Source organism: Paecilomyces variotii (assembly GCF_004022145.1).
Source record: "Paecilomyces variotii strain CBS 101075 chromosome Unknown C8Q69scaffold_10, whole genome shotgun sequence".
Classification (NCBI taxonomy): domain Eukaryota; kingdom Fungi; phylum Ascomycota; class Eurotiomycetes; order Eurotiales; family Thermoascaceae; genus Paecilomyces; species Paecilomyces variotii.
Genome location: NW_021167149.1, coordinates 696,348 through 719,753, shown reverse-complemented (window position 1 = coordinate 719,753; position 23,406 = coordinate 696,348). Strand labels below are relative to the sequence as shown.

Below are 23,406 nucleotides of genomic sequence, written 5' to 3'. Positions count from 1 at the left end.
GAACAATATGGAGCAAAAGATAACAATAATTAGTAGTCTTGTCTGAGAAGCCCCCTTTGCTTTTCGCGGAGTACTGCGGGGGTCGCGATTAGCGCTGGAGATAGAGGTCGTCTCCTGTCTCAACCAAGAGAACCGAAAGACGAGAACACCACATACTTATATAGGACACGAAGACCAAACCCCAGGAACCAGCCATCTGACTCCATCCTTCACTATCTAGAAGTGAGCGTGATGCCGTCAGATGACAGGTCGATGAGATATATTTAAATACTGTATCACCCGAACGGGCATTCGATTCGACTGATCCTCACGTGCCCGTTCCTGTCGGAGATTCCGCGCGACCAACAGTTGACTGGTCGAGTCTTCCAGACAGGATCCGCTTCAGCATCATCACCGCCCGCGAACCTACTACTGCCTCTCCAGCCCGCTTCATTATCCATCGTTGACGGCCTACACTCGCCCCGTCCAGCCATTTTATGTAGTAATTCTCTTTCAACGTCCTTTAGATTCTCAATTACCCTCGATACTGTTATATACCGCTGTGTCCGCGGTCTCAGCCCCAGCCACTTGCCAACGGTCGCCTTATCAGGCGTCCACTTAACCAGCTCCACCTATAGAACAATCGTCCATTCCGGTCGCAAATACCATCACTATGGCGAATCCTCTAGATACAGATGCTGGCTCTGAGATGTTCAGCAGCTATGAGGCGGAGCTCAAACTGGTGCAGGCTGATCTGAACCAGAAGCTCGATCAGATCGCGGAGGCAAGCGGGGAGGAAAGGAAGGCAGCTATCAAACAAGCTGAGCGTGTTCTGGACGAGGCCAATGAACTGGTTCGTTATCCTTTAGGCGTCGCCTCATCAGTGAGATCTCTTAACGTTCCGACTAACGAGTGCCATAGCTCGACCAAATGCGCATGGAGAAGCAGAACATCCCTTCTGCAGCCAGATCCAAAGTCAACGTTCGCTTTCGCAACTACTCCACAGATATCGATAACTTGAAGCGCCGCCTCAAGTCTCTTTCCGATGACCGCAAGGCCTTGTTCGGAGACCGCTACACGGACGAACCAGACGTGCAGGATCGGCATTTGGAACAGAGACAGCAACTCTTATCCGGTACGGAGCGCCTGGAGCGCAGCTCTGGCCGGCTACGGGACAGCCAACGGATCGCTCTGGAGACGGAGGACATCGGAAGAAACACGCTTGCGGATCTCCATCAGCAGCGCGAGACGATCGAACATGCCAGAGCGGGATTGCTGCAGAGTGAAGGCTATGTAGACACGAGCATAAAGACGCTCAAGGGCATGGCCCGTAGGTTTGTACCCTTCATAAACCAACCGTCTTGAATATCGCTGTGGCCATAACGCTAACACCGCTGCGACAGGATGGCTACGAATCGGATAATCACCATCGCAATCATCACCGTTCTCGTGCTTCTCATTTTCGCTGTCATTTACAGCAAGTTCCACTGAGTCCTTCCTTTTACGTTTTTTTGGTTGACGGGCGTTCTCTGTATATCGGTTCTTACATTGCGTTGGCCAGTTTGTCTTGCAGCAGCTTTTCATATTCGAGTCTTTGGAACAGCGCTACGGAATGTTCTTCGTTTTGTATGATACAAACCAAGCCTTATCAATTGGCATGAATCAGGCATGCTGATGCCTTAATTCCGATAAACGCATCACTATGAAATATGAATCAATATTTCTCAACTAATATAACATCCTGGGTATCATCTAACTCTGCAAACGGTCACAAGCATAAATAATAGTACAACACTATATCCTTGAGTCCTTAAGCGCAAGACCCATATTCTGTCTTATACAACCCGGCCACCCCCCCTCTCTATCCCATCACCAACAGGGCAAAGGGACCACCAACAAGAAGCGCGATCAATCAATTCATGATCATCATCGCCCCAAACGCCCCATTGATCACAACTCCCACAAACACAGCCAACCCTTTCCTCCAACTCCACACCCCCTCCTCTCTCCTCAACCACATCGCACATCCCACCGGCCAAAAGAACCCCATCACCGCACCCCAAAGCATATCATCCAGCGCGCCCCTCGACCCCGTCCCAAACCCACCATCATCATCGCCAAACGCCCCTCCTCCTCCTCCGCCTATACCACCAGCGGGCACCGCACCAGTCCCCTCGTCCATCCAGCGGTCCTCGAGCTCTCGCAGCTCAGACCCAGAAGGCATCGTATCCGGCGTATGCGACACGGACTGCAAAGCCAAGAACTGTGATCGTAAAGCAGACACCTCTGCGGGCGTGAACCCCGCTGAAAGTAACCGATCGAAACCTCGCGGCGCGGGAGTAGTAGTTGCTTCTTCATCTCGCTGCTGCTGTTGCTCCTGCTCTTCATCCTCTTGAGCGGTAGATAAAGGAATATCATTCCATTCCGACCCATCCCTCCCCTGCTGTTGCTGCTGCTGGGCTTGTCTTTGCGATATCGTCGAAGCCAACTTTGCCTCTTTATCTAATTCAACCTTTGACAGAACAATATCCCCCACCGAGCAATGGATATAGAGTCTTCGCATAGGCGGATCGCGTACGGGCATCTTGCCCTTTCCTCGCCCATTACCATTCTCATCATTGAATTCTTCTTCTTCATCTTCCTCACCCCAAACAATCGGAGACGGCCCTCGAGAATGCTGGTGATACTGCGGAGGAAGTCGCAGAGACGTAGCTAGGGGCACGGCATCTTCAAGAGCGCGACCGGAGTAGATTAATCGGAGACGATGCGTTGCAAGATCGCGCGGGAGGCGAGTGCGGATCAGCTGCTTGAGACCTGCTGCGGTGGTTGTGGCAGGAGAGGGGACGTCGATTAGGATATCGGGGATGGAGGCGGAGAAGCGGATTGTGAGTGGGACTGCCAGGTAGTCCGGTGGGAGAAGGGGTGTTGTTGTGGTCATGGTTTTATTGAGAGGGGGAGGTGTGTTGCGCAGGTTGTGCGCTTTGAAATTGAGAGTGTCTTTTGTATATGTGTGGATGAATGTACAGTATGTATATGATGTGGTGTTTGGCTGAAATGGGCGAGGCTCGCGGATACCTGAAATGACATAGGTATACGTGCTTCTGGCCGCTGTCCATGCGGAGATGTTCCGCTGTTGTCTCCACGTGACGTCCGCCTCCTGTTTGAAAGAGACTACCTTTTAAGGAATTACGAGTAACTACATAGTATCTCCTTTATTGGCAGAGACAGATCCAAGTTTGAGACTGGAGAATGCGGTTTCAAGGGAAAGTACGCCAGAGGAGAGTATGGATTGAAACCTTTTGATGCTTTATCAAGAGCTTTAGTGATATTAGAAGTATCTAGCTATCATTCTCGATTCCGCTGATCACGGAGCGTTTCGCTGTCTATACACAAAACTATACATCAAGGAAATGTGTCTTGACCTATGATGGCCATTGTAGCAGATCTAGTAGTGTACCTCCTCAGAAAGCGAATGCGGCTAGTCGACCGCACAACGCGCAGACGCCTTGCCACACGAAGGGAAGACTGTCGATGTGACCTCGGCAGTCATAGCAGTACCTCTCCTGCTTCACCCTATTGGTCCGCTGCGGTCGGATGATGTATCAATGGATAATGGGATGAGAAGCGAGGGCTCTCGACAGAAGCATTCCCGGAAGACTATCATCCATTGCGACCCAGCAGAGGGACAGTTAAGATGCATGCTTCCCTTCGAAGCATAGTAGCGGTAAGAGTTCCCATCAGCCAGCTGACTTCCGACGGTGGTCTAACAATCTGGAGTCTGGCGGAAGCGCTGAATAGATTGGTCGGACTAACGGAAAGAAAGGAGACGGGTATATTCTGGTAGTTTAAGTCGGTTATGTCGCTTTTCGACACAAAACAATCGTGGGACCGAAATCAATGTTCCTCCAAACGCCGCCCAATGCACCCATGGAAATGATTATATGTATGTACATCACTTTAGACCATGAAGGACTCGCCGCATCCACATTGTTCCTCTGTTGCACTGTTAGTAAAGATTTCAGGGCTATCCACAAAAGAGCGGGGCTGCTTACTTATATTCGGGTTTCGGAAGACGAATCTCCGACTCAGCTTGTCCTCCTGCCAGTCCATTTCACTGCCGATGATGCTAAACAGCGCTTTGCTGTCGATCAGAACCTTCACGCCGTCTTGTTCCACGACTTCATCGAAAGGTCCCGGTTTCTCCACAAATTCGAGGTGGTAGGACAGGCCAGAACAACCCCTGTTCTTGACACCCACCCTAATGAGCTTGGGCTCTGGCTGGTCGAGGAGCTGCTTGAGCTGGGAGATGGCCGTTGGCGTCAGTTTCATCGCCGCCTTCCTCGGGCGCAGTTTTGACCGCCGGGGCTTCGTAGTCTGTGAAGTAGACGGGGTGGCAGCGGAAGACGTAGTTGGCTTCGGTTTCTGCGCCTCAGATTCTCTCATGCTGACATTGCTCTGCTGGCTAGCGGGATAGTTGGGTGCGTCTCTCATGGATGGGAGGTCAGCGGAGATAGAGGTGTCTGCAGAGCCGGTGTTTCGAGGAGGCGGGAACTGGTCAAGAGTGTGTGGTCTGTAGGCGGTCGCTGTTTGCATGTCCCGTCGAGACGAGGTCCGGTGGACATTTTGGTATGAAGAGAAGGACCGTAGTGAGTGAGTGCATCCAGTGTTCGATGGCTTGGAGATGAATCTGAAGAGCATCTGAGATGATGTCACCGAAGGGTGAGCAACCCGACAGAGAGACATGGTGAACAGAAAGATTGGTGTATATGAGGCGATGAAGATGCAGATAATATCTCGTGGATCATCAAATCGAGTCGTTCATCTGGGGGTCGAGTGGTGTTGCGAGTGTAGGGGACTGTTGTGTGTCAAGATGGACTCTTTTGAAATAACCGCGGAGAGAGAAGAAAGCACGGGGCTTTGCCCGGCGAGGACCGCAATCGTCACGGGAAACACTGCCCCTGGCCAATCAGCGTGAAGATGTTTCTACGCATGTGGCGCCACCCTCTTTTGCCCTCGTCTGACTTCCATCTGACGTTCGCGATCACTGCTGATATATATACAGGCTGCAATTCTACTGGTAGACCATGTTTTCCCTCCATCAAGGTCCTTTGTCACGCCAGGGGTCGTACGAGTGCATCTGACTCGGTCGCTGCGTTGTGTTCTTTGTCGGCTGAAGGAGTCACCGCTCCTTTTCGCTTACAAGTTACAGGAGAAATCGATGTTCGACGCTGCATACTGATAAACCGTACAGTAGCACGATGCAGGGTCTAAGTATCGTATCCCTTGGACCCTTGCCCATCGATACAAATACTTTAGACCAAGTCTAACTGGCCCACGACTCGGGCGTTTGGAACATTCTGCAATTCTGCCTGAGGATCTGTGGGCCAATAAGCATCGAGATATAGTAACAAAGGCGGATGGACGGAAGAATAACAACGATTAGTGATTATTATTAACTGGCATCAACTACGGAGTAGCTCTCCTCTCAGGATCTTAGGGTCCTCTGGTGATTAAGGGGTCAGCTTAACTAACTAACTAGTTATCATCCCTGGGTTCTGTGTCAGCCAACTTGTTCTCAGTTCATAATGCTGCAGAATAACTATGTCACCCGTCTATTATTACTCATCGGTTCTGCACCCTGCTGTGCAAGCACTGCCAAACTTGACTATATTGCAGAAAACCAGTATGTAGCAACCATGGCCCTATTCACCCTCGATACTCTACATGGTTGCGACCATGGCCAAGGGCTTCATAACCAACGACCTTGGTGCCAAGGAAGACTCATGCGCGACTCCTCATACCTCATACCCCATATGTATAGTTACAACAATTCATAGTAGCCTGAGATGTGATGCATATGTACTCCGTACTTCCATACTGCATATTCTACCAGTCAGTGCCAAGAACCCTGATTGTGCTGTGCCGTAATCCGACAGTCGTGCTGGTTTCTAGCCATGAGTCTGCCCCGCTGTGTGTGGCATTCTGACCCGGTCTCCTGTGGATTTGCATTTGGTAGTGCACAATTGCACTCCACAAACTCACGAAAATCCTTACAAGTACTCCGTATGTATTTTTATACCATCGTCCGTATCCAGTACTTCGTCGTCCCATATCAAAAGCACGTTGTCTTGCGTCAAAACTGATTCCCTGTGGCAGGTCTGTTACCGACCTGGGCGGCAGCTTGCGTGTCATCTAGTCGCCGGGACTTCTCACTGGCAGCATGACAAGTCTGGAATATGGTTCCTGAGCGTAGGGACGAAGTGGGACCGTTAGGAAATACGGTAATAAATGGCCTCTGGGTCTTTTGTGTGGCTTCGTGTCGGCGGACTTGCCTTTGAATGATCGGGGCACTCAGTAAAGAAATGAATTCAGATACACTCAGACCGAGTCATTCGTGCACATGGAAGTCGAGAGCAAAAAAAAAAAAAGAAAAGAAAAAAAAAAGAAACAAAGAAGAGGAAAAGACCATCAAGAAATCTTCATATCACAGGATAATAATAATCGATAGCAAGAGAACGTGCGAGCGTCAACAAAGCTCTTGTGGCTGGCGGGAGCCGAAATGTGTGGCTGGTGCCGTCCTTGGCGAGTTCGGCGTTCTGAAACTACTGGAGCCGTCAGATGCCAGCTAAGATTAAAAGAAACCCACCGGGCATAAGTGTTCTGTGCATATCTTAGACATCTCCTTGGACTCCTCGAACGCGCGGTATCATGAGATCGGAGCCTTGTCAGATTGCTCATTGCCCTCCGATCCTCGTCAGTCTTACTCGTCATGGAAGCCTCACCCCTCACCCAGCAGAGTAGACCCGAAACTTTCAAACCTAAGATTGTGCAACTTTATGAGATCCTATTTAATGTATGAAAGCTCGCTCATGAGAACCGATCCCGCATCTCCTTACTGATGAATATCATGTAGACTACGGAATATGCTGAGCCGTCAGAGGGCTTTTGGAGGGAATTCTTTTTGCTGGGCCCAGATAGGTCGCAGCTCCGCGGGATCTTAGACAAGCTTAGTCCCGATGAGACCCTTAACTTGCAGGTATGATTCTATCCGTCCATCTGGAACATATGTTGTTCAAAGAGAACATATTTTTCTTTTCCATATTCAAGTGTATCTATCTTGCTGATGATGTGAGTAGCTGCAAACGCAGCAGCTGTTTGCTCGCGCGACTCAGGAAGTGGCATCAGGGACCGCGCCAAATGATCTACATGCCCTCGAGGTCAGTCAGATGCGTACCCTGATTCTCTTATGGATAAATACTGACACTCAAGGCCAGACTTTAACTACTTTCTTGGGTAGTGTTCTGAACAAAAAGTACACCAACCCAAGTTCCGATGTTATCACCGTGTTGGCTGGACTGGACCAAGTCGACCAGGTGATGACAGAATTCGTCGCCGTTCTGGACACCACAATCAGAAGCGGCAGTAACTGTAAGCACCTGAGCTTGTATTCGACGTGAAGTGAGATATTAACGCCATCTCGCATGCAGTCGATCTGCGACTCAAGGCCATCAAGACAGCTATTTCCATGACTAGCGGGGCATACAAGACAAGCCTCATTACTTACTTCACGCATCGTGATTTATTCCCTTCTCTTATGAAGGTCAGATTCAGATCAGGTCCCTTATCCGTACGCATATTATCCGTACTGACAGCTTGCAGTTCATACATGACTCAGATACCCATATCCAAATCTTCGAGCCTTTCTTGCTTCTAGGGTTGCTGGCAAACTACAACAGATTTGAATTCCAAAACCCTTACCATCTGCGACTGGTAGATTTTGTCAACGAGGCTACGATCCAGAAGATCGTCAAAGGCATCGGAGTGTCATGTGCGGCACTCAGAAATGGATATGTCGCCGTCCAAGATGACGTCCCCGAAGGCTGGTCCTTGACGAGCACGTTGATCTTTTTCGGCCTGCGAGCGCTTGCTCCTGGCGCCAGGGACAAGGCCTCGCCCCCTACACCAGAAGAGGCAAAAGAGATGTTCGCGGCATTGTATGATGGCCCTTTTTTCCCACTCGAATGGATCATCACAGGCTAATCCTTTCCTAGGCCCGCACCGGAGGCTGCGTTGCTCCTGGCTACATATGATTTTACCAATGCAAACAAACTTTTTGGATATGACTTCGTCTCATACGCCCCTGAGAAACGAACCGAGGAAGCGCCATTTTCGAGCTTCCTCTCCTTGACCTCGTACCTTCTTCAGCACGCATACCGGTCTGCAAGGGTCTCCCATTATGCAGAGCTCAATCTCTTCACTCTACGTATCATCGTCGAGGACCCAGTCCTAGCCAAGCGGTTATGTAGTGATGATGGAAAGAGAGCGGTGCGCTTGTGTCGGCAAAGACAGCCTTATCTCCCCGTCGTCCAGGGAGAACGCATTCTCGCGACCGTCATCTTCGACATCATGATCGATACCATCACACACAATCTCCGTCGTCGTCTCGACATCAACATCTATAGGTAATTCCCCCTCTATCCATCACAACTCCAATCCTACATGCTGATTACACGACCACAGCCACACCATCGCCATTCTCCTCCGCCTCTTCACCTACCTCTCGTCAAACAAAGTCCGACTAGCCTACCACTGGTCAGAACTATGGCGCACCCTCCTCTCCCTGATGCGCTTCCTCACCACCTACGCCTCGGACCTCTCCAGCAGCCCCGACATCAACATTCTCACCACCTCCCTCGTGAACCTCCTCGCCTTTAGTGTCTCCGCCGGCGACACATTCCTCCCAGACCCCGCATCCTACGACGACCTCTTCTACAAACTTGTCGAAACAGGCCCCATCCTCACCAAATTCGGCGAAGTCTACAAACTGCATGCCCCCTCCTCGTCCACGGCCACCAAATCAGCCGCCGACCTCCCCAGCACTAAAGACGCACCATCCAACATCGCCGCCATCGACACTCTCCTCTCCGTCTCGTCACACTTCCACTCCCTCCTCTTCATGCCAGAGAAGAACGCCGACGTCAAACCCGCCACCTCAGGCGACGAACCTGCCACCGTGCGGAAAAGGAACCTTAGTCCGCGTCAGGTCCATCAGATCATCAAGCAGGGGTATGACACGTTGAGTATTCAAACTCATGAGGGCTTGGATGCGTGGGAGAAGTGGCGAGAGGCGGATTATAAACCGGAGCTAAAGCGCGCAGCGAGATGTGCCGTTGAAGATGCGAGGAAATTGGTTGTTTATTAGTTCAAGTTAGTAGCATCATTTCCCAACAAATAGGAAGGTGATTGGGGCCATACCTTAAAACAAACTCGGTTTAGAGCAGAGAAACTGAATGTGCAAGTTTCCGTGTACAATCATTATTGCTCTTGATAGGTAGAATCTAGGTAGATCTTCCGATAATATGTTGGATCTCGAAAGGAAAGATATCAAAGACCAAGAATCGATAATAGTAGCGGAGAGAAAAGAGAATATAAATGTTCCGTGTTTTACTGAAATATATCCCAGTTTACATTCTGCGAAAACAGCACAATTGGAAGGATAAAGTAGGTAGCTTCACGCTTATATCTAGCTAGTACAAAACAAAGTAGAAAATAAGAGAGAAAACCGGTATACGCACTAACCCAGATCTAGAGAAAAAAAAAAAAAAAAAAGAGACAAACCAGGATCAGGAGCATAAGAGAGAGAAAAAAAAATAGAATTTTGAATTTTGCGGTACGGCTCATGAGACAAAGACTCATAAAAAGGGACATGAAATGACGGCGTTGGGAAAAGCCTGAGATACCATGTCTTACTTTTCTCAAGTGAGGTCAATACCAGACTTGGGAAAGGTGGCTAAGGGCCCCGTCAGATGTATCCCAGGTTGCAGTAAGATAGATAGGGGTAATTCTTGCTCTCTGACAGATTTGCCGAGAAAAAGGGAGTCCTTCTCAAATCAACTTCTGGTTCCTAACCAACACTGGAATGCAGACATATTAGAAGTAGTCAAGGGGGTTATTATAAAAACAGATAAAACGTATCTGCACGTAGTGCTAGTGGGTTGCCGTTTCAGACAAGTCTTGATGTGGCAGTTCCCGGGGTGGGATTCTGGACTCCTCGTGTCTTCTCGATGTATTCGTTACTGGCAGTCATGTATCTCGTCGCAAAGAACTTGTCGGAGTTTTTGCTAAGCCAGAGAGTGACTTTGGATAGCTCCTCACGGAGTCGATTGGTCGATGGCTGGTCCATGTTCGTTTGTGCGACGAGTTCGGGCATAGTGGCTGGGGTTCTGTCAGTGATCCAGTATCATGAAGATATGTGCATAGGAGAATACGGCGAATGTCACGAACGAGAGCACAGTACTATAACTTACCGAAAAGCCGAGTTAGGTGTTCTGCACCATATATGTCCAGCGGGCCTTTGTTGGCATAGTCACCAGCTCCAGCCTCCCATTTCTTCCGCAGAGCGTGGTATTGCTCGCGTTCGAACTTGTAGAGGAGGATCTTGTCGAGCGATTTGTCAAAATACTCTTTGATGCCCATAACAACTTCTTCGAGAACATCGACATCGGTCGGGCTAGTTCGCTTAGGCCTCTCTTCTTCGAGATATGCCTCGAGGATCTGATTTACAGAGCATTTAGCCGGCAAAGCGACAACCTGCTGGTTCTTGGTTACATTCTCCCAGTCATCAACAAGGAGAGATTTGAGATTGTCTGGCATGACAATCCTGACGGAAGGCCGTGAATGAAAATGCTCCTCCTGATTCGAAATCGTCAGCAAGAGAATCGCGTATAGATCGTAGCAAGGAACTTAATAATTATGCTGACCTTTTCAATTTCATTTTCTCTGCCTCTTTTGGTTCCTCTTGCAGGAGTCTGTCGTTCTTCGCTACCGCGAGCGGAACTTCGGTCGGAACCACCTCGCTTCTTGGTTGCGCTCTTTGGAGGGTTGGCTTTCCGTGAAGCAGACTCGGCATCACGCCTTAGAGTCGCAGCCAGTTCTCTGTTATCTTCCGTAAATTTTCGGAGTCTGTCTTGAGGCACCCAGTCATCCCATCTGGTAGCTGTGTTAGCGTAACCTTTCCATAGCAGACGCCAAGGAAAACTCTTCCGTCATCTTATAACCAACCGCAAAGCTAGAGCACAGTCGTAGAAGGAGAGAAAAAACAAACAATAGTGGCTCATCAGTTATAGATGGCGCAGAAAACAGAAAAAATAACGGATAATCTCGAGAGGAATGACAAAGATGCGTCGATGACGGGGTTTCAAGCGCCTGGTGGATGATAGAACCGAATGAGAGGAGCTACATACGTGTTCTTCCATCCCTTATAATGAACCAAATATTCGTAGGGACTTTTTCTGTCCTCAGGATCTGCGTGCCTGACGTCTATAATCTTGGCTTCGTACAGGATCTCGTGGTGGAAACACAAGACCCTCTCATCTTTCTGATAGCTGAGGTGGCTTGTTGGCGCCATTCTCACGGAAGACAAAACCGAAACACTTGAAACAGGGCTTTTCTTGCTTCAACAACGGGGATTCGGCTTCGAATGGCAGAGAAATCGGTGCTAGTGCAATCAAACTTGGAAAAACACACGTCCCTGATGTACAGGGCGATGGACAAGACCTGGACTGCACCAAACCGGAGAGCGGGGGATGAATCACAGAAGCACCAAATCAAACGGCAGCACACGGAAAGAAATCCAGACAAATACACTGATTCAGAAGTATGTAAGAACAGATAAAACGTGAATTTCAGCAAGCCAGGACTCCTTTTGATGGATACAGGTGTTCAAGGAGCAGGCTGTGTATAGGCGGAGATGTTCAAAGTTGAGGATTTGAGAGCAAAAAGTCGCAGAAAAGCAGTAATGGGTATTCCAATAGATATAGGACCAAGCATTCAATGTAACACTGCCCAGGGATGGGGGAGCGAGCCGACTCTGCCTTCCTATTCACGCGTGTTGGGGTTTTAAGGGAGGGTTGGCAGATGGCGGGAGTACGGAGACGGGAGGCAAAAACGCGTTAAGCCTCCACAGGTATCGAGCAGACGCCCTTGGCGACATTGGGACCAGCAATAAAGCTGGAAACTACATACTTCACAACCAACAGACTACAGTTTCACAGTATCCATCTTGCTTTCTTTTCTAGTTGGCCATATACCGCCTTGAATAGTGAGAGCAGTCCGCATATCTCCAAGCATCGCGTCCATCTGATGAAGTCTTTCATCTGATCTCACTGGACTAAGGCAGAATCTCTGGCCAAACAACGCGTCATCAGAGGACTAAGCATCTGAATTATCTGAATACTTGCATTTCATTTGCTTCTGCATGTTCTAGAAGCTGTTAAAGTGCCTTTTTCACTTCTCTATCCCTCTGCATTCCTTTTTTCGGATATTCTACTTTGCTCTTTCATTGAATCTTTGCAATCATGGCACCATCGGAGGAATCCATTCTGGGCAATTTCCTTCTCTCTCCTGCCCCTTTGCCTACAGTTATATCTCTGCAAAAGTTCACCGAGCTTTTTCCAAAGAGGCTTCGCTCTCATCCGCAGATCAGGGTCTTGTACCGAGAGCTGCAACAGTTACGGGAACAGGACATGAACTTGGTCAATGAGAATATTGACAAAGAAGTTCAAAGGGGCGAGCGGCAAAAGATGGAGCTGCGAAAGGCCCTGAGTGCGACAGGGGTAGATGGAATCAGCGACGGCGAGCAGCGCGAAATGGACATGGATGTCCAGCTTTTTGGGCAGCCATCCACTAAATCTCCGGAAACTCTTCATACACTGTCTAGTCTGCTATCCGAGATGGAAGCAGCCTGTTCCGCCCTCGAGGCTGAGATATCTGCTACAGAAAAGGAAGCAGCCACAACGCTAGCGGACCTCCACACTACTGTCGGCGAAATGAGTGATCTGCGCTACGGAAAATTCAACAAACCGGCAGGCACCGCCGGCGATATTACCGGCGAGGCTATCAAAGGTCTCAAGAGTCTCGAAGACGCTTGCAATCGCGCAACCATGTGATTGAGACGTTCCGGCTCCGAGCAATAATCAGCCTTCGGTTGATTGCTTCTTGATATTCTCAGCTTGCCTATCTATGTCCTCCGGATGGTATTGACTCAATGGATCGAAGCTGACTGGAACATGTCTCCCAGCCCGAGTTCTAATCGTTCCATGGAGGGTCCTTGTGAGGTCATATGAGGACGTAGGCTTTCAGTGAACTCTTTATTTTCAGTCTACTACTACCATATGATTCATGATCTGGAAATGCCGTTTATGCCTAGGCTATTCTTCGGCTTTTGCTACAAGGATGGCTAGCGGCATGACCTGTTTCAACTAGAAAGAAGAGGAGGTTATAAAAAAAAAAAGAAAGAAAATACATGCTTTATCCTCGAAGATTGTCAAGAAAGTACAAGAAGTGAAGACTATGCATCCAAACAGAAAAACAACACGAGAGGGCAGTCTTCATCTCCTCGGTCTCAAGAAACGTGTCTCTGGATCGGATTCTGCATAATGTGCAGCGTGATGTGTGGAGAGATTCTTCCGCAATTTGGACCGAGCTCATCAATTATCCAACTCTTTCATCAAGGCATAACCAATCAACATCAATAACTCTTCATCGATTTCAAGTTGTTCTTCTTTAGTCGTCACCGGGAGCCCGATCTCGTCGAAGGAGAATTGCTTGACTTGTGCTCTCTGTTTCCAGTTCACGGTAGCGTTCCCCGGTACCCTTGGTAGCGGAGCGAAACGACTAAATCCGGATTTGTTGCGGTGAGAGCCTTCATGCTGAAGTTCATCCTGGCATGGCCATGGTGCCTGGGGTCTGTCCGGACGTTCTGCGATGGATGGGATCCATATGGATTCTCTTGACAAGACGCGGGTCAGATAGTCATCGAAATCCTTGCCTCCGAGCAAAGGTTCGACCTTGCGCTTGTTTCCCGTCTTCCTCTGTGCCTCTCTTGCAGCCAATCTCTTGACGATTTCCTTGCGAGCTTCCTCTTTGACAGTCAAACGATGAGCGATCCAGTCAGGCCAGGATCGAGGGACGAAGGGTGAGTAAGGAGCTACATAGAAAACGTTCTCACAGAGCTTGACGAACGCTTCGTACTCCTTGGTTTCGGCCGACACCCACGTCCTTGAGGCAGAGTGGGACATAACCTGGCGCGTGTAGCTGTGGTTTCTGATCTCCATGTTAACCCGGGCCTTCTTATGTGCCGGAGCTCAGCACGTACCTTGATGATCTCACGCTCGCTCCAAGCCCGCGGATTGGGTAGAAGAAAGACAGATTTGACCGTATGAGGAGTAAGTCAGATCTCTTGAGTTAGTCTGAGTTGCTGTGTCTTTAGCACAAGTGTTTCTGTCCTGGTGGGGGTTAAGCAGTCATGAGAATAACTAGGCAACGATCTATAACGCCGTGATGTTGTCTCCGAGCTCACTGAAAGAGACCGAGCAAAGCACAGGAGATCCTGCCGGATAAGCAACCTAGATGTCCAAAAGTTCAAATGCAAGAGTTAACATAAAGAAAGACACGTTCAATAAGGGAAGCCGGAGTGCCTGCTTGTTCTGTGTCCAGCAAGAAGAGCTAAGAAGAGCACAATATTTTGAATTAGATGACCAGATATTGCCTTGCCTATTTGGGAAGGGAGGGCTTCAGGATTATATCGCCAATCCTGGTAAGAATATGACCCCTTCTGCCAGTGTTGCCTATTACCGGCCCACGTCAGTTTGGCAGAAGTGCGACAGTTGAATTGACTGGTGGCAGAATCCAGAGGCTATGGATAGATATTGCTTTGCAAACCTATATCTGATAGCTATCAAGCGTTGGAGAGTTCCTGTGATGTGATGATCTGGTTTGTCCGAACGTGCTTTGACCGATGAAGCCTGGATACTTTCTTGTTGAGAATGAGTTTCATTGTGCAACTTGGAGTCATTGTTTATAATAGGCTCATCCATGTGAATAGCCCATTCAATGAATAGAAACCTGTTATCCAGTAATGCAGTGAAGATAGCCATGAATAGCTCTTGTCAATGAGACCCCAAGGCCCTATCTAACAATGTCTTACGATTTTGCTCATAATACGGTGCTAGCCGCCAGAAAACTTCTGACCGCAGGTAAACTAAGAGTTATGGAGTTGATTTAGTCGACTTTCATAGTCTACAACATTGGCTTTATTATGAGCACGAAGTTTACAACCTGTATAGCATGCAATGCTCCGTCACTCTTTACATGTTTCATAGGTCATTCAACAGAGGATATTTCCATCAGAATTGAATGAGTTACATGCTTGAAGCTGAGTATTCACCTGTTGTTTATCACTTTAACCGTAGACCAGCAATTCGGGGAAGTTGGACGATGAGTTGAGTTATCCGCCTCGGAGCTTGCCGCGTCCTCAGGCACGCGTTCCACTTTATGAAAAGCAACGCGCCATTTTCGCGTCCATCAATCTCCGCAGCGCAATCAACGGGTTTGCTACGACGATCGCCAACACAGCCAAAGAAGTCAAGTTCTCGTATCTAGTTCTATCGCCCCATGTCAGAACAATAAAGATCGGCCATGCCTTCAATCACTCTCCATCCGCGCGCAGCGCAAGCTGCCTCGCAGAAACCCTTCTACAACCCCCTCCCTCAGCTTCTGCAGACACCCTCCGGTCTTGCGATCCTGGAACTTCAAGGAACAATCAATATCCCCTCTCCTGATGAGAATCAGGATCAGGATATGGACGAAGGAAGGGATACAGGCCTCTCCCAAGGTGCTGAGGCCTCTGTCGTCGAGACACCGATTGGGAAGCTCACGTTTCCCGGATACTCGCCCCAAAACCCCGCAGACGATACGAAGTGGATGAAGCGTGTCTATCTCTACGTTGGAAAATACCAACGCATGACGGGAGAAGTGAAAAAGCTACCGAAGCCATTGGCGGTGGTTCAGCGAAGGCAGAGGACGGATGCTCGAGATGGAAATACTGGTGTGACTGAAGGCGAAGACGAACTCGAGATCGTTGAGATTGTGAAGTATAAGATTCTTTTTGGATCACGTCCAGAGCCTCTAGTCAATGAGTGAGCGCTACAAATGGTATGCGCTGTTTTATGCAGTGGCGTACTGCATGAAAGCGTGGGTCTTTCTACAGCTCTGGGCACATCAATCTCAGGGTTGGAAATAAGCCGTGCAGTTGCTGGACAGCAGTTTCATCTACATGTATGGTACGCTCATCATCAACCGGAGTACGATATTGTGTTGGCAAGATTCCATGGTCTGCCGCCGTCGGACCAACAAGTTCTTGACGTCACCGGAACAGGATCTTGCGGCATATGACCCTGCCAGACGCTTTCTACGCAAGGGGCTCTTTCGCGGAGATCTCAATCCCAGATTATCAGGTTGTTGACAAGGATCTGATCTGTGGACGCTTCTCGGGATAATGGCTGAAAAGCGGTCTGGATTGCGCGTCCGTCGAGGCGGTATGACTTGGCTAATCAACGAGCTTAAGCGGTGTATTGTACATACAACCACTCGCCTCGTATCGGCCACGGACGTCCGGATATTATCATGGTGAGAAGAGAAACATGATGGCTTATCTTTAAGGACGGTCCCACAGTGAGGGATCTAGACCAGTGTGATCTTGAGCAGACAAAGGATCTAAACCCAGATTATGCATAAGCTGGAGGCCGAAACTTTCGATACCTTCTGCATTTGAAATTCGGTACGACTTGATACTTGAGGATGATGGCACTCTGTCACTGGCGTCATCACATTAATTGTTGAATAATGGGACCTACCGCTGAACAAAGAACCTTCACTCCTACCTATCTGTCCGTCCATGCGTCTCCCTTTATTAATGTTTCTTTATCAACATCTTTATCTTTAGAAGCATCCTCAACTAGGAGCTCATTGCATATAATGACCAAAGCATCATTCTGATTTCGTTACGATTAGACATAGCTGTCTCATCCAGACAAGCTTATCCATTTCTGCCTGATACAACGTCAGCGTCATAGCTAATAGACTAGAGCAGCTAGTTCAGGTCAAGAAACTGCTGCTGCTGCTGCTGCTGCTGCTACCACAACGTCAGTGTCTTGTCTGTGAATATCTAGGAACCAGGATGGCGCCATCAGTGACGGTTCCAGTTTCCAGTCCGGATGAGGAGACAATCTTTCCGTCAAAACTGGGACCCGAGTATGTCGGATTCGATCATATAACATGGTACGTGGGCAACGCAAGACAGGCTGCCTCGTACTATATCGCGCGCATGGGATTCAAGCAGATCGCATATAGAGGGCCTGAGACAGGTTCCCGCAGCATCGCTTCCTATGTTGTCTCCAACGGCAAGGCGACTTTTGTCCTTACATCGCCCGTTCGTGCAGCACCAGGTATTGGCAAGGACAACGATGTTCCCGAAGCGGAGAAGGGTCTGTTGAAGGAAATCCATGAGCACCTGACAGTCCATGGCGACGGCGTCAAGGATGTTGCCTTTCAAATACACGGGGATGTCGAAACTGTTTGGAAGAAGGCAGTCGACAATGGTGCCGTTTCAATCAGCTCTCCGACGACAATGAAGGGCGATGAACACGATCACGGTCAGGTTGTCATTGCAACGATTGGCACATACGGCGATACAGTCCATTCTCTTATCAACCGTCAACGCTATTCTGGGCCGTTCCTTCCCGGCTATCGAGCCATTACTGCTGACGATCCGGTCAACAAATATCTTCCAAAGATCGAACTCATCGAAATCGACCACTGTGTCGGTAATCAGCCCTGGGCTGGGCTTGACAAAGCTGTGCAATAGTATGTATCCCTTTCCGAGACGTGAAAATGATTAGTGAGTAACTTGGTCCCCGGCAGTTACGAAGAGTGCCTCGATTTCCACCGCTATTGGACAGTGGATGACAAGAATATGTGTACGGAATATTCCGCAATGCGTTCGATCGTCGTCGCATCGCCCAATGAAGTGATCAAAATGCCAATGAATGAGCCTGCTGAGGGAAAGAAGAAGTCACAGATCGAAGAGTATGCTCTCTACCCTTCGAACTCATAGGATACCATGGAAGATCTCCCTGTTGACTGATCTTGCCAGGTTCGTTGACTTCTATAACGGCTCCGGAGTCCAGCACATCGCCTTTCGTACACACGACATTGTTACGGCCGTGACTCACCTCAGAGAGCGGGGTGTCTCCTTCCTTGACGTACCGGAAGTATACTACGCCGACTTGCGCGAACGGTTAGCCAAGAATGATATGAAGCTCAACGAAGACATCGACATCTTGCAGAAACTCAACATCCTCGTCGACTTTGACGAGAATGGGTACCTGCTTCAAATCTTCGCCAAACACGTCGTGGACCGTCCCACGGTTTTCATCGAGATCATCCAGCGCAATAACTTTGACGGATTTGGTGCTGGCAACTTCAAGAGTCTCTTCGAGGCTTTTGAGAGAGATCAGGCTCTTCGAGGGAACCTCTAGGAGCCCACACTAGTTACTGTTCATATGTTCATACCTATGTTCAGCTACAGGTTTCTCCGCATTTCGGACCGTCCCCATTAGAGAGAAATTCAGGTTTTATTCTTGATCTTGCCGTCCTTGTTAGTAATTACTTTGTCTGTCACTAGCATCAGCAGGTAACTACTATTAGACGGTATGTCGAGCCATGTCTCTCACCTGTAAAGCCGAGAAGCATTTATTCGTATCACATCCAACGAACAAAGCTCAAAGGACTCTTAAGACATATGTCCCCTAACATAATCATCAACCCCCCGGCAGAACAAGCGGAAATAACCCCAAGGACAAAGGAAGTAAGCCGCGAATCAATTCCGACGGTCCCATGGAACTACTACTAGTATTCCGTCGGATGGCGCGAGCAACGCGGGGTTCGTATGGTAAGCGGTTCCCATTCCGCAGTGGATACTGTCCTGTCCCTCTCCGATGTCGATGAAACTTCCCCCCCCCCGCAGAAGATCACAACAGACTCCAGAGAATAGAGGATCGTTAAGAAACAGCTAACTAGTTAGAACGTTAGTTAATCTTATCGTCACTATATTAATAAGTACTTATAAAGCCTTGGCTATAACTATCTGTTAACTAGACAGATTCAAACTCCATTTCTCAACCTACCTAACTTAATCATCCCATCCGATCTTATCACTACTCGAAAAGATCATCCTTACCCAATCATAATCGAGTCATAAATCACATACGAAGCGAAGCCGAAGACGAAAAAGAAACCAAAAGAAAGTCGAAAATGGCCCCCATCGAGCGCATCACCATGTTCAAGATCCCAAATGAATCTGATCGCGATCGAGTCCTTGAACAATACAAAGTCCTCGCAAAGACTGCTCTTAAGGTATGTACATACTTAATTCACCTACCCTACCCTACCCTACTCTCACATTCTAACTTCTTCTTTCTCTTCTCTCCCCCCAGGACGGCAAACCATACATCACAACCATCGCATTCGGCCCTACGATCCCGGATCCCCGAAACAAAGGCTTCAACCTCGCTGTAAAGATGGCCTTCCCATCTCTGGACGATATGAAGTACTACGATACCGAGTGCGAGGCGCATAAGGCTCTGAAGGCGGTCGTGGGGCCCGTTAGAGAGGATATAATCTCGGCGTATTTTGAGAGCTTGGTTTAGGTAGGGTGTGCTTCGGATGGATGGATGGATGTGGATGAGTGTTTGGGAAGAAGAAGAGGAGGAGGGGGTATATGTTTATCCGCTGGTATCTCTAGAGATGCGGGTTGATTGATTGGAAAGTAATATGCGAGCTATGCTAACTAGCTATGGCATTGTATGTATATGAATGAGGTACGGAGGAGATTGCGAGTGTAACCATGTGGAGGAAATGGAGGTAAATTTACGAGAGAAATGAAATTGGTTAGATTGTCAACCTTTTCGTGTATTGAAGTTCTCGTTACCAATGGGACTTTGACTGATTTGGTCTTTGCAATACCAAGCAGCTTCGTAGTCTGTAAGAGGTCGGTTGAAATAGCTCCCAAGCAGAATACAAGCACGCCAGAGACAACAGGAAAGAACCCCGAGTAATATACTTATCATAGAGAGTATTATTTGTACTAAAGACGTGCTATAGGACAGGGGAGAGAAACAGTGGCATACATTGTCCACTAACATCATATCATACAGATAGGGTGTCAATCCAATGATAGAACGTCGTCATGCCGGAGATCATACGACACATCTGGGCACTAACAGGAGGACAGAATATGGAGGCTGCGCGATCAAAAACACATCATTTGGCTCTCCCAGAGAACGGTTGCGAAGGGTAAGTACACGCGCCGACGACATGAACGTAACATCGGGATATCATCGCTGCTGCGCTCTGTAAAATGTACATTGAACATAAAAACATGTGGCTTGGGCCGAGCGCCACTGATCTTGTCACAAAATCTAACCAGCAGGGACATAGGGACATAGAAGACACAAGAAGGTTCGTCGCGTTAATCCAGCGCTCTGCGAAGGTCCGACCATTTCTGTTTGAGGGATTCATGTTGCTCGGATAGCTGCCATGGATCAATTAGCCTGGTGTACGGGTAACTTCAAAAGCTTCAAAGGCCTTACCTCTGCCCATTTCATCTTCGTCTCAACCAGGTCCTTCTCCATCTCGGCCATCTGGTCTTCCATGGATCGGTTTTCGTTTTGCACCTCAATGTTTCGTTTCATGATGCGCTCCATCTCAGTCCGAAGCTTTTCTTCCACTTCGGCCGGCTGCTTGTCGACAACTTTCTTCAGTTCATCGACCTGGACGCGCAGGCTCTCGTTCGCGTCCTGAAGCTCCTCGTTCTCTACCTTCACACGAACCAGTTCCGATGCAAGCTGGACGTGCTCTTTGTCAGATCTCTCCGCGTGTTCCTCAAGGATTCGAATCCGCGAAGTCTGCGAGGCAACAGTGTGCCGAAGGTTTTGAAGCTCCTCTTCTCGCTCTTTCTCCGTGCGAACCTTCTCTTCCCATTCTTGGGTGTAGGATTTAATCATCTGTGGAGTCAGAGGAACAGCACAGGCATCCTGCACCATGACATCAGCTCGGTAGATCCCCTTGTCTCCACCGGAACTTCCAAAGAAACCAGACTCGAGGATGGAAGAAGCCGACGGTTGCTGATCGATATAGACGTCAAAGAGTTTCTCTTTGAGGAAAGTCGACAGTGCACTCATGTCTTTCATCTCCAACAGTGTCTTCGCATTCCGTTGCATGATGGCAATTCCGAATCTGAGAATGGTACTCTCCAGTCCTTCTTCAAAGATCAGATCGTAAATGCGGAGCACCAGTTGCAGCGGGAACCGGTATGCAAAAAGTGTAAGAAACCACTGGGTAGCGTAGAGCTGCGGGGTGACGCTCCGTCTGCGGAGGTGACAGTAGAGAGCCGGCTCCAAGTCCTCCAGCAAACGCTCGAATTGGTAAAGATGAAGATGAAGTCCTGGCATCTCATTGATAAACATTTGCCGCAGGCCATATTTGTGCATCAATTTGACGAGAAGGGTGAACGCTTCGCCCTCGTCCATCTAAACCGGAATTAGCGGCCCTGCCATGTATGATCGGTAGCGGACACTTACATTAAACAGTAGAGGCATGGCGATGAAATTGACACCCTGGGCATATCCAACTTCTTCATCATACAAAGCGTAGGCTTTGCACAAGCCAAAGAGGGCTTCTTGATTGCCTTGTGAGAGGAAATACTTCGAGTAACTCGTCCGAGACCCCAGGTCTCTTCTGATAGCTTTCTCCAACTTCTGGAGGGCAGCCGCATCTTCCTTGGCCTTCTTTTTACGTGCTGTCTCTGCAGCGGCCTGTTCTTTGGCCAGTCTCTCGGCGTCTTTCTCCTGGGTTGGAGAAGGGGAAGAAGCTCCTGTGTTGGATTGTGTAACCGAGACTTCTGAGCGGATAGAGGACCTCGAAGAATCCACTGGATTCTCAGCGGCACTGCCATTGACAGTGCTGCTCACGCTCATGTGCTTCTCTTTGTCGGTACCACGTGCAACCAGCGCCCGGTAAACTTCCTCTAGCTCTGGGTTCCTGCTATCTGCGAGCACTTGCCATATCACTCCTCGAATAGTCTGCGGGATACCTCTCTTGATCGCGGCATTGAGTTCATTGGCATTTGTCCCATGCAAAGCTTCCGGTCCATTGTTAACAACCTGCTGCCAGAGCTCCCAGTCCACCGGGGCCGAGACATCCGCAGCGGCGGCCGAGATGCCTGAAACAGTACCTGGGGGCAAATCCGGGTTCGCTGTCGATGGGAGAGGCGACGCAGGTAGGGGAACAGAAGCAGTGGTGGGTGGTGAGACGAGCACCCCGTCCTCCTGTTCCTCCGGTATGCTGGAGGGGCTCCCATGACTGATACTACCCCGGCCGGATGTAAGGCTCAGTTGGTCGTTGTCAGGAACACCTTCCTCGCGCATCCTTAGTATTCTGAATTGATCCTTCAGGCTACTTCTTCCTGTCTTCCTCGAACTGATACTGGCATTGTCCCCGTCATGCAGCTCCGAGCTACTGCCGACAGTTGACACCGACGCACCGGTATTTCTGCGACTGTACCCGGTCGCCTGAGGAGGGGATTTGACGTCCTTGCCTCCAGAAGAATTTCTTGACAGCCATGAAAACGGGCTGGTGAGCTTTCGTGTCGGTGGTGCAGGCTGTGCGGCTGGGGGTGGGCTCTTGTTGGTCGTAGCGGAACCACTGGGGATGGAGGGCGGTATTGAGCTTCTCTGATTCGATGTCGAGTCTCGAGAGGGCAGTGGAGGCGACGCTGGCTTGGATTCTGATACTGGGCTATCCTGCTCTGAATCCTCCTCTTTGATTCCATTCAAGTTGACGTCGTCCAGCGACGTCGTTGACAGACGATGAGCCGTCAGTAGCGGGGACTTGACCTTCTTCTTCGGTGTACGTTCTGCCTCCGACTGTGGTGATAAAGCCGTTGGGGAGCCTGCATCGTCTAGGTCGCCCTTTTGTTCGTCGCCTAGGGGAGAGAGCAGAGGAGGGTGCTCCGCCGCACGGGGGGTGGTTGCTGATCCATTCGATTGACGACGGCCGGTGAGAGAACGTGTCGAGTCGCTACGGGGGAGGGTCTGCTCGTCGTTAACCTTCAATTCGGGCGCATCTTCGAAGGATTCCTGATGAGCACTGAGATCAGCATGATTTCCGGCTCCGGTCGAGGCAACATCTGGGCCATACTTCGTAGTCTCTTTGCTCTGGACTCGATGCCATGATGGATTTCGTAAACTCAGAGGAGACCAGGACCGCTCCGACGACGACCGTCCCCAATGCCGTGCGGTTCTAGAGAATCGTCTACGGAGCAAGACAGGCCATACAACCCAAGAGCGTGGATGCTCGCTGCTGCGTGGACACGGGTGGAACCCCACAAGGTCATCCAACGGGGGGAAGGATTTCAGGGAGGAGAGGAAAACAATGAATCACTATATGATACAGACTGCAGCTGCAGCGGTAAAAAACAGCGTGTTTGCGGTGAGAGCACGAGAGAGCTGGAGAGTTGAAAACGGATCT

At 49.3% G+C, this 23,406-nt stretch overlaps 11 protein-coding genes across 11 annotated transcripts; 6 read left to right on the top strand and 5 right to left on the bottom strand.

Annotated features, from left to right (window-relative positions):
* The first annotated feature begins 563 nt into the window (after window positions 1-563).
* C8Q69DRAFT_67620 (vesicle transport v-snare protein vti1homolog) lies at window positions 564-1,698 on the top strand. Its single transcript, XM_028633914.1, has 3 exons — window positions 564-832; window positions 901-1,313; window positions 1,383-1,698. Exons 1-3 carry the CDS (start codon window positions 653-655, stop codon window positions 1,468-1,470), a joined length of 681 nt encoding a protein of 226 aa, XP_028482992.1. The 5' UTR covers window positions 564-652; the 3' UTR covers window positions 1,471-1,698.
* Window positions 1,699-1,701: 3 nt separating this feature from the next.
* Window positions 1,702-3,048, bottom strand: C8Q69DRAFT_475983 (DUF2407 C-terminal domain-containing protein). Its single transcript, XM_028631232.1, has one exon. It carries the CDS (start codon window positions 2,915-2,917, stop codon window positions 1,892-1,894), a length of 1,026 nt encoding a protein of 341 aa, XP_028482991.1. The 5' UTR covers window positions 2,918-3,048; the 3' UTR covers window positions 1,702-1,891.
* A 708-nt stretch (window positions 3,049-3,756) lies between these two features.
* Window positions 3,757-4,839, bottom strand: C8Q69DRAFT_67585 (iron sulfur assembly protein 1). Its single transcript, XM_028633913.1, has 2 exons — window positions 4,032-4,839; window positions 3,757-3,974 (listed from the first exon to the last, which is right to left on the bottom strand). The coding sequence occupies exons 1-2, from the start codon at window positions 4,720-4,722 to the stop codon at window positions 3,937-3,939; spliced, it is 729 nt and encodes a 242-aa protein (XP_028482990.1). The 5' UTR covers window positions 4,723-4,839; the 3' UTR covers window positions 3,757-3,936.
* A 1,727-nt stretch (window positions 4,840-6,566) lies between these two features.
* Window positions 6,567-9,421, top strand: C8Q69DRAFT_475976 (hypothetical protein). The gene is made up of 8 exons (XM_028631231.1): window positions 6,567-6,832; window positions 6,893-7,015; window positions 7,116-7,196; window positions 7,254-7,407; window positions 7,467-7,579; window positions 7,639-7,973; window positions 8,031-8,441; window positions 8,500-9,421. The coding sequence occupies exons 1-8, from the start codon at window positions 6,749-6,751 to the stop codon at window positions 9,179-9,181; spliced, it is 1,983 nt and encodes a 660-aa protein (XP_028482989.1). The 5' UTR covers window positions 6,567-6,748; the 3' UTR covers window positions 9,182-9,421.
* Window positions 9,422-9,581: 160 nt separating this feature from the next.
* Window positions 9,582-11,559, bottom strand: C8Q69DRAFT_67551 (chromatin modification-related protein eaf3). The gene is made up of 4 exons (XM_028633912.1): window positions 11,223-11,559; window positions 10,740-10,968; window positions 10,287-10,671; window positions 9,582-10,194 (listed from the first exon to the last, which is right to left on the bottom strand). The coding sequence occupies exons 1-4, from the start codon at window positions 11,384-11,386 to the stop codon at window positions 9,983-9,985; spliced, it is 990 nt and encodes a 329-aa protein (XP_028482988.1). The 5' UTR covers window positions 11,387-11,559; the 3' UTR covers window positions 9,582-9,982.
* A 677-nt stretch (window positions 11,560-12,236) lies between these two features.
* Window positions 12,237-13,196, top strand: C8Q69DRAFT_67524 (Cnl2/NKP2 family protein-domain-containing protein). The gene has a single exon (XM_028633910.1). The coding sequence runs from the start codon at window positions 12,336-12,338 to the stop codon at window positions 12,924-12,926; it is 591 nt and encodes a 196-aa protein (XP_028482987.1). The 5' UTR covers window positions 12,237-12,335; the 3' UTR covers window positions 12,927-13,196.
* C8Q69DRAFT_67533 (hypothetical protein) lies at window positions 13,077-14,248 on the bottom strand. The gene is made up of 2 exons (XM_028633911.1): window positions 14,135-14,248; window positions 13,077-14,082 (listed from the first exon to the last, which is right to left on the bottom strand). The coding sequence occupies exon 2, from the start codon at window positions 14,055-14,057 to the stop codon at window positions 13,467-13,469; it is 591 nt and encodes a 196-aa protein (XP_028482986.1). The 5' UTR covers window positions 14,058-14,082; window positions 14,135-14,248; the 3' UTR covers window positions 13,077-13,466.
* A 1,208-nt stretch (window positions 14,249-15,456) lies between these two features.
* C8Q69DRAFT_509287 (chromosome transmission fidelity protein 8) lies at window positions 15,457-15,960 on the top strand (the record flags this gene model as incomplete). The annotated part of the gene is made up of 1 exon (XM_028633080.1): window positions 15,457-15,960. One exon carries the CDS (start codon window positions 15,457-15,459, stop codon window positions 15,958-15,960), a length of 504 nt encoding a protein of 167 aa, XP_028482985.1.
* Window positions 15,961-16,996: 1,036 nt separating this feature from the next.
* Window positions 16,997-18,356, top strand: C8Q69DRAFT_487970 (4-hydroxyphenylpyruvate dioxygenase; the record flags this gene model as incomplete). Its single annotated transcript, XM_028632024.1, has 3 exons — window positions 16,997-17,682; window positions 17,740-17,904; window positions 17,972-18,356. 3 exons carry the CDS (start codon window positions 16,997-16,999, stop codon window positions 18,354-18,356), a joined length of 1,236 nt encoding a protein of 411 aa, XP_028482984.1.
* Window positions 18,357-18,824: 468 nt separating this feature from the next.
* C8Q69DRAFT_475961 (hypothetical protein) lies at window positions 18,825-19,815 on the top strand. The gene is made up of 3 exons (XM_028631230.1): window positions 18,825-18,904; window positions 18,980-19,233; window positions 19,314-19,815. The coding sequence occupies exons 2-3, from the start codon at window positions 19,132-19,134 to the stop codon at window positions 19,524-19,526; spliced, it is 315 nt and encodes a 104-aa protein (XP_028482983.1). The 5' UTR covers window positions 18,825-18,904; window positions 18,980-19,131; the 3' UTR covers window positions 19,527-19,815.
* A 407-nt stretch (window positions 19,816-20,222) lies between these two features.
* C8Q69DRAFT_67444 (putative GTPase activating protein) lies at window positions 20,223-23,199 on the bottom strand. Its single transcript, XM_028633909.1, has 3 exons — window positions 23,077-23,199; window positions 21,459-23,015; window positions 20,223-21,407 (listed from the first exon to the last, which is right to left on the bottom strand). Exons 1-3 carry the CDS (start codon window positions 23,107-23,109, stop codon window positions 20,421-20,423), a joined length of 2,577 nt encoding a protein of 858 aa, XP_028482982.1. The 5' UTR covers window positions 23,110-23,199; the 3' UTR covers window positions 20,223-20,420.
* Window positions 23,200-23,406: the final 207 nt, after the last annotated feature.

Bases quoted from the DNA above. Each gene is read 5' to 3' on its own strand.
- C8Q69DRAFT_67524 (XM_028633910.1), top strand. From the start codon at position 12,336: ATGGCACCATCGGAGGAATCCATTCTGGGCAATTTCCTTCTCTCTCCT.
- C8Q69DRAFT_475976 (XM_028631231.1), top strand. From the start codon at position 6,749: ATGGAAGCCTCACCCCTCACCCAGCAGAGTAGACCCGAAACTTTCAAA. The intron at 6,833-6,892 runs GTATGAAAGCTC...AATATCATGTAG, and splicing joins TTTATGAGATCCTATTTAAT to ACTACGGAATATGCTGAGCC. The intron at 7,197-7,253 runs GTCAGTCAGATG...ACTCAAGGCCAG, and splicing joins ATGATCTACATGCCCTCGAG to ACTTTAACTACTTTCTTGGG.
- C8Q69DRAFT_67620 (XM_028633914.1), top strand. From the start codon at position 653: ATGGCGAATCCTCTAGATACAGATGCTGGCTCTGAGATGTTCAGCAGC. The intron at 833-900 runs GTTCGTTATCCT...CGAGTGCCATAG, and splicing joins TGGACGAGGCCAATGAACTG to CTCGACCAAATGCGCATGGA. The intron at 1,314-1,382 runs GTTTGTACCCTT...CCGCTGCGACAG, and splicing joins CTCAAGGGCATGGCCCGTAG to GATGGCTACGAATCGGATAA.
- C8Q69DRAFT_67551 (XM_028633912.1), bottom strand. From the start codon at position 11,386: ATGGCGCCAACAAGCCACCTCAGCTATCAGAAAGATGAGAGGGTCTTG. The intron at 10,672-10,739 runs GTCAGCATAATT...ATTTCGAATCAG, and splicing joins GAGAAAATGAAATTGAAAAG to GAGGAGCATTTTCATTCACG. The intron at 10,195-10,286 runs GTAAGTTATAGT...ACAGAACCCCAG, and splicing joins ACACCTAACTCGGCTTTTCG to CCACTATGCCCGAACTCGTC.
- C8Q69DRAFT_475961 (XM_028631230.1), top strand. From the start codon at position 19,132: ATGGCCCCCATCGAGCGCATCACCATGTTCAAGATCCCAAATGAATCT. The intron at 19,234-19,313 runs GTATGTACATAC...CTCTCCCCCCAG, and splicing joins TCGCAAAGACTGCTCTTAAG to GACGGCAAACCATACATCAC.
- C8Q69DRAFT_67585 (XM_028633913.1), bottom strand. From the start codon at position 4,722: ATGTCTCTCTGTCGGGTTGCTCACCCTTCGGTGACATCATCTCAGATG. The intron at 3,975-4,031 runs GTAAGCAGCCCC...ACAGTGCAACAG, and splicing joins CTTCCGAAACCCGAATATAA to AGGAACAATGTGGATGCGGC.
- C8Q69DRAFT_475983 (XM_028631232.1), bottom strand. From the start codon at position 2,917: ATGACCACAACAACACCCCTTCTCCCACCGGACTACCTGGCAGTCCCA.
- C8Q69DRAFT_67533 (XM_028633911.1), bottom strand. From the start codon at position 14,057: ATGTCCCACTCTGCCTCAAGGACGTGGGTGTCGGCCGAAACCAAGGAG.
- C8Q69DRAFT_67444 (XM_028633909.1), bottom strand. From the start codon at position 23,109: ATGGCATCGAGTCCAGAGCAAAGAGACTACGAA. The intron at 23,016-23,076 runs GTATGGCCCAGA...AGTGCTCATCAG, and splicing joins CAGAGCAAAGAGACTACGAA to GAATCCTTCGAAGATGCGCC. The intron at 21,408-21,458 runs GTAAGTGTCCGC...ATTCCGGTTTAG, and splicing joins CCATGCCTCTACTGTTTAAT to ATGGACGAGGGCGAAGCGTT.